This window comes from Antechinus flavipes, chromosome 4 (genome assembly GCF_016432865.1).
Source record: "Antechinus flavipes isolate AdamAnt ecotype Samford, QLD, Australia chromosome 4, AdamAnt_v2, whole genome shotgun sequence".
Taxonomy (NCBI): domain Eukaryota; kingdom Metazoa; phylum Chordata; class Mammalia; order Dasyuromorphia; family Dasyuridae; genus Antechinus; species Antechinus flavipes.
This window is the reverse complement of record NC_067401.1, coordinates 73,468,179-73,474,336: the sequence shown is the minus strand read 5'-3', so window position 1 is coordinate 73,474,336 and position 6,158 is coordinate 73,468,179. Positions and strand designations below refer to the sequence as shown.

The 6,158-nt window shown below is 40.6% G+C and overlaps 1 protein-coding gene across 2 annotated transcripts in view; it reads left to right on the top strand.

Annotated features, from left to right (window-relative positions):
• The first annotated feature begins 332 nt into the window (after positions 1-332).
• Positions 333-6,158, top strand: part of LOC127559488 (very-long-chain enoyl-CoA reductase-like) — an 81,114-nt gene continuing 75,288 nt past the window's right edge. The window contains exon 1 of one of the 2 annotated variants that reach the window (XM_051993313.1): positions 333-448. In XM_051993313.1, the coding sequence (XP_051849273.1) occupies positions 422-448 (27 nt within the window). In that variant the 5' untranslated portion in view covers positions 333-421. The remainder of the gene's footprint in view (positions 449-6,158) is intronic. The other variant, XM_051993311.1, reaches the window with a different exon arrangement.

Below are 6,158 nucleotides of genomic sequence, written 5' to 3'. Positions count from 1 at the left end.
CCTGGAGCTGCAGCCCCGGCGGGCGTGCTGGTGATGGATAGGGGCTGGGCAGTTCTCCCCGCCTGCTGGCCCGGGCTGGGAGCAGAGATGCAGGCGCCGCTATCCACCCCCGGCTTAGCTTTGCTGTTGGGGATGGAGGAGGTGGAGGGGGGAGGGAAGGGAAGAGGGAGGGAGAAAGGGGAAGGGGTTTGTTTCCTGATTGGTTGCAGAGCGCCCCAGAGCACAGGCTGGAGAGGTGACAAGAGAGGGAGGGGGGGTAAGGGGCTCCAAACTAAGTGCGGCGCCTCTCTGCTGGGGGAGGGGGCGGAGAAGGGGGAGGGAGGAGGGAGGGAAAGGAAACCTTGGCGTCTAGGCTCTAGCCTGGGGAGCCTGAGCCGGGCACAGCCCCAGCTAGTGAGCGGAGCGGCCGCAAGCAGCCAAGATGAGCAGCCGAGTGACTTTCTTCGAGGTGGGTGCGTGCATGATACTACTCTTTTTCAAGTTTTGAGCAGGACATCCGGGGGTTCTGACAGTACTGTTGTCTTGGTTCTTGGGCGGGCAGTAAATCCCCATCCCGCCCACCCCGGGACTTCCACTAGCCAGAAGCGTCAGAACCGGAGGGAAGCACGGGGACAGTCTCCCCGGGGAGACGGGGAGCAAAGTTGGGAACTGCCTGGGGAGGAACGACGTACATGGACGCCATCGGGGAGGGGGATTCGGCTGAAGCTCAGCGGGAGACGTTGCCACCGAGACCTGGGGGGTCTCGCTGTCCTAGGGTCTCAGATGCCCTCTCCACGCCGAGGTTCCGGCTGAGAGCATCAGCGGAGGTGACGGCAGCCCTCCTCAGCTTCTCTGCATTGGAGCTGGGGCCAGAGAGAGATTGGAGACTTCTTAACTTAAGTACCATTTCTCCCACGGAACAGTACACTTGCAGTTATTCTCATGGTCCCATATGGGAAAAGCCTCAAGGAGGATGGCGGGGAGGTAGGGAAATCCAACAGCAGCAAACGCCCTCTCCTTGAGGGGCACTCATATTGAGGGGGTAGTGGCCCAGAAGGGGAAGGGTGAAGTTGCCCACCACTGCTCCCCCCTACCAGGCTGCTAACTGAGTGGGACCCTTCCGAAGTGTCTTAAGTGTGTCTGCGTCCTGACGTGGTGGGTTTGACTTGGGGTCAAGTTTTGGGGACGCCGGATATCACTGAAAGGAGAACAGTGTCCATCTACTTCAGCACTCCAAATCCATAGCTGGCCTTCCTGCTATTCTGAGCCTTTACCTTCCTTCTTGCCCTTTACCTGACTGTCAGAGATCAGACAAAGGGAAAGGAAAGGAGACGTGGACGTCATCAGCAATCCAGTATATCATCAAAACAACTCTGAGAATTCTTGGGAGAGGGCATGGAATGAGGCTCACACTAAACGTAGCATGCCTTGCCTTGTATATAAAAAGGGATTTTAAAAAGTCATCGTCAGGCACATTATGCACCCCTAAATGGTTTACAACCCCTTACAACAAGCTCAAGTTGTGTTCAACTCCCGAGCTATTTCTTCACGGTGATGACATCTCCCCTCCTCACTTTACCAGCTGCCAAAGATTTCTTTCATCTAGCGACAGAATTGTTTATATATAAATTGTCATGTATCATCTATCCCGAAAAACACAGTTCTTTATAAACACCAGAGACTGAGAACCATTCCAAATTGTGGAAAGGAAAGTTATATAGAAGGAAGTATCCAAACAGTTTGGAATGGAAGGCAAATGAAGTTTTTAAGAGGGACACACTTCTGGAGGAATCCAGAAGAAAACTGTGAACTAGTTTTTCTGATAGAATCTAGCTTTTCAAACTCATGAGATCCTGCAAAGAATTTGAAAAGATACTAGTTTTATATTAGCAAAGGAAAATTCTCTCTTTCTATATAAAATCACGAGAATCTCCCCATTCTCAGTAAGTTTTTACTAAGTATATGCTGAGTGCCTTAAAGACAAAATAGGCCCCTGGCTTGAATTAAGACCTGAATTCAAGGGTTTCTTCTGACACATATTAGCAATATGACCAAGAGTGAATCATTAAACTCTCAGTACCCTCAGGCAATTCTTTAAGACTATAAAATATAGAGATGTCAATCTGTATGTTGACAAGACTTTCCATAATGGGAGTCTCCAACACTGTTGAAATCAAGAATTGGTTCCTATGTTCCATTTTAAATACTTTGAATCTAGTACTATGTTAAGTGCTACATGGTACAAGAGACAAGAGATGATCCTCACCCACAAATTTTATTATGATTTTTTTTATGATGAAATAGTCTCTGTGTTAGTATTGACTAGTTATAAGAAGCAAGAGCAATTTGCTCTCTTTAGGGAGGTAGGATAGTGTCGTGGACTTAAAAACTTCAGTTATAGTCTTGAGTCTGTAATTTAAGCTCCACTAAAAAAAGTCTGCAAGTCACTTAATCTGAGTCTTTCCCTATTTGTAATGGGGTGATGATACCTCAAAATTGTTATTATGAGGGTCAAATGAGATAATGGATATGGGTAAACTCATTCTACTTTGTAAATGTTAGTTGGTCTCACACAATGAGGTTAATTTTTATTTAGTTCATTTCCTTATGTATTCATTTCTCTTAAGGCTTAATTTAGCTGTGATTTCATTTGGTGGGCTTATAGGGAAAAGTGGGGAGGGAGGAGTATCTCTGAATAACAGTGGAGAATAGGGCCAGGTTCCTTTTAACTGCCTTAAAATAATTTTAATTTCGGTCTCTGCCAGATTTTTTTCACATGTGAACAGAAGAGAATGATGATGGAAAGAAGGAAAAAACCTGCATAATAGTTGAGAAAATACATGAGGAGAGATCAAATTGGGGTGGGAAGTCATTTAAGGAAGCAAACCATTTATGTACCTGTCAAGACCTTTAGTTATCTCTCTATATCTTTATAGACTCCAGGGATGGGGTAGGAGGGACAGCATGGTGAGTAATGGCATCCCTCTCCTAATTAGAACTCTCTAGCCATACACCAGATGAATATTACACCCCAAAGCCAAAGAATTGGGCACTCAGCACTTTATTTTAAAGGACAATAATCTCAGACTGTTACATTTTGTGGACAATTCACAATGTGTTAGTCTTGGCAAATGTACTAATTGCCAGAGACAGTGTGTTTCTTATAGTCTGTATTGTACTTGAATTGTACATGTGCTTATTCTGGAGACTGAACTGCAATTTTATGTCATTAAAAGCATATTTTAAGTCAATAATTCAGGAGACAAAAGCAACCATTCACTCCCTAATCATCACAACCAATTCAGTGAATGTGACATTAGAGCAGCTGTTATTGCTAAAACTAGCAGTCACTAGTGGGCAGATCCAGCAGTCTAAATAGTGGTTAGGTTTGTTGGCCTCTAATAATGTTCAATTACTTTTAAAATCAGCTTTAGATTGCTTTGGATTTGGGAGCAAAAAGGAGTCATAAAAAGGAAGAATCATATTTTAAGCTCTGGGACATATAGTCTGAGGAGCTTTATTTATTACACAGAAATCAATATGAGTTTTTAAAAAATCACAGATGAGACCTCAGAGACCATCTGGTTCAACCCATATTCCTCACTCCCCACTACTACAGATTGCAGAAGTGGTTACCTTCCTACACTGTTCTGGAAGATCTCCAGTGAGGGGCAACCTATTACCTCCAGAGGAAGTCCATTTTTCCTTTCCCACAGCTTTAATGGCTAAGTCCTGACATCAAATTTCATTTTGCTTCTACTCATTGCCCTTGATTCTGCCCTATGGGAACAAACATTAAAAGACGAATTCTTCCACTTGGTAGCCCTCTAAATGTTTAAAAACAGTTGCCATATCTTCTGAGTTTTTCCCGGGCTAACCATCCCCAAATCCTTCATCTAGTCTTCACATGACAGAGTCCTTATACCCTTCTTGAATGCCCTCAATTACATTTCTACACTGTTATCCAGGAGTACACAACATTCCCAGACTTTCCTTACAATATCCCCAAATCTCTTCATCTCCTTCCTCTAACTGCCTTTCGTTTTCCTTTTATGTGTTATCTTTCTCAATTAGAATGTAAGTTTCTTAAGGACAGGGGCTTTCTTTTTGCAGATATTTGTATTCCCAGCACATGGTAAAGGCTTAACAAATTCTCCTTGAGATATTCTACCTGTAGTCTGATCAGGGCAGAGTCATAGGGATTATTACCTCCTTATTCTTGGAATAATAATTATTCCACCTATTCATGCAGCCCAAGATGAGCTTTTTTTTGACTGTCATATCATAATGCTGACTCATATTGAACTTGCAATCCATTAAAACGTCTACATCTTTTTCAGACAAACTATAGTCTAACCATGCTTTCCTCATTTTGTATTTAAGAGATTGACCTTTTGAAGCTGTTCAGGACTTTACATTTATCTCTGATAATTTTTATCTTATTAGATTCTATCTCTTACAGCCTGTCAAAATCGTTTTAGAGCTTGATTTTGTTATCCAGTGCCTTAGCCATCCTTCCTAATGTCATATGCCAATTTGATGAGCATAACAACTATCTCAAGTCATTGATAAAATTATTAAGTAACAGAGGGTCAAACACAGATCCTTAGGACATTCTACTGGAGATTTCCTGCCAAATAGACATTGAAGCATTAATGATAATTTTTGAGCTTAGCTATCCAACCTTTCCTGGATCCATCTAATTATATTATTGTTGAATCCATATCTCTCCATATTTTCTGCAAGAATAATATGAAATACTTTATGAAATACTTTGCTAAACTTTAGATCAGCTGTGTATGTCAGAAGTGTTAAACATGGCCTACATCACTCCTGAGTATAGCCTGATCCAGATTAAAATGTAATTGGGAAAATTTAACAAAATCAATAAAAGTATAATAAAATGTAGATAATATATGGCTTTCTAAGTCAGTTCATACCAACAAAGTTCCTTATGTAGGTTTTATTGGTCCCTATTTCTATTTGAATTTGATATCATTGATAAATAAGTACTATTCCTTGATCTATCAGTTTAATAACCTTGTCAATAAAGCAAGGCTTCTTAAACTTTTTTCGACTGAGAAATTTTTATGCTACCCTATACACACATATATATGTACATTAAATAGGTATTTAAATCAAACATTTATTGATAATAAATCATAGTTTTGCAGCCCCCGCATTTAGTTATAAGATACTATATTGGGCCTGAAACCACAGTTTTAGAAACTGGTCAATAAAGGAGCTAAATTTAGTTTGATGTGATTGGTTCTTGAAGCTATGTTGGCTCTTTGGAATTCCTACTTTTTCTAAATATTCACTATGTATCTTTCTAATGATCTGCTATAGAGTTTTCTTAGCATTTGAAGTCAAGCTCACTGACCTAGAATTTGTAGTATCTTCTATTCTATTCTATTTTATTTGATTTTATTCTATTGTATTCTTCAAAAGTGGGGATATTTGACCTTTGCTAGTCTTTTAATACTTTTCCCATTCTCCATGGTCTTTCATATATCACCGACCATGGCTCAGCAATCACATTTTCCAGTTCTTTCAATTCCCAAGAATATCGTTGACCTAGACCAGGTGATTTGAATTCATCAGGAGCAGCAAAAGGTCCCTAATAGAATCTCTTTACTTATTTTAGGCGTATACTTCCTATGAGTCATTATTTGTTTTGTCATTTGTCTACTCAATCCATCACTAAGCATTTATTAACCAACTACGATGTACCTGGTATTATAGTAAATTTGAGGCATGCGAAACAAAAGAGAAAATAAACTTTACTCTCAGGGAGTTGACATAATATAAAGGAATACAACAATAATGTTCATACAGAAGTATATATCAAATAAATGCTAAGTTATTTTTTAGTGGGAGGAAGTATTAGCAATGATGGTAAATCTGGAAAGGTCTCATGTAGAAAGTGCCACCCAGATGAAATTTGAAGGGAATTAGGGGATTCTCAGAGACAGAAAGCAGTGCATTTCAGGCTTGGGGGAATAACCTGTTCCAAGACATCAGGAGAGGGGATAGAAAGAAGTTCAGAATGCTGAGACATTAAAATGGAAGCCAAAGCCTTAGCAGATTTTCCTTCAAACCAGCTCAATATATTAAGCACCTACTATGTGCAAACAGTTTAGTGATTGGCTTTGTAAATGTTTATTGACTGACATACA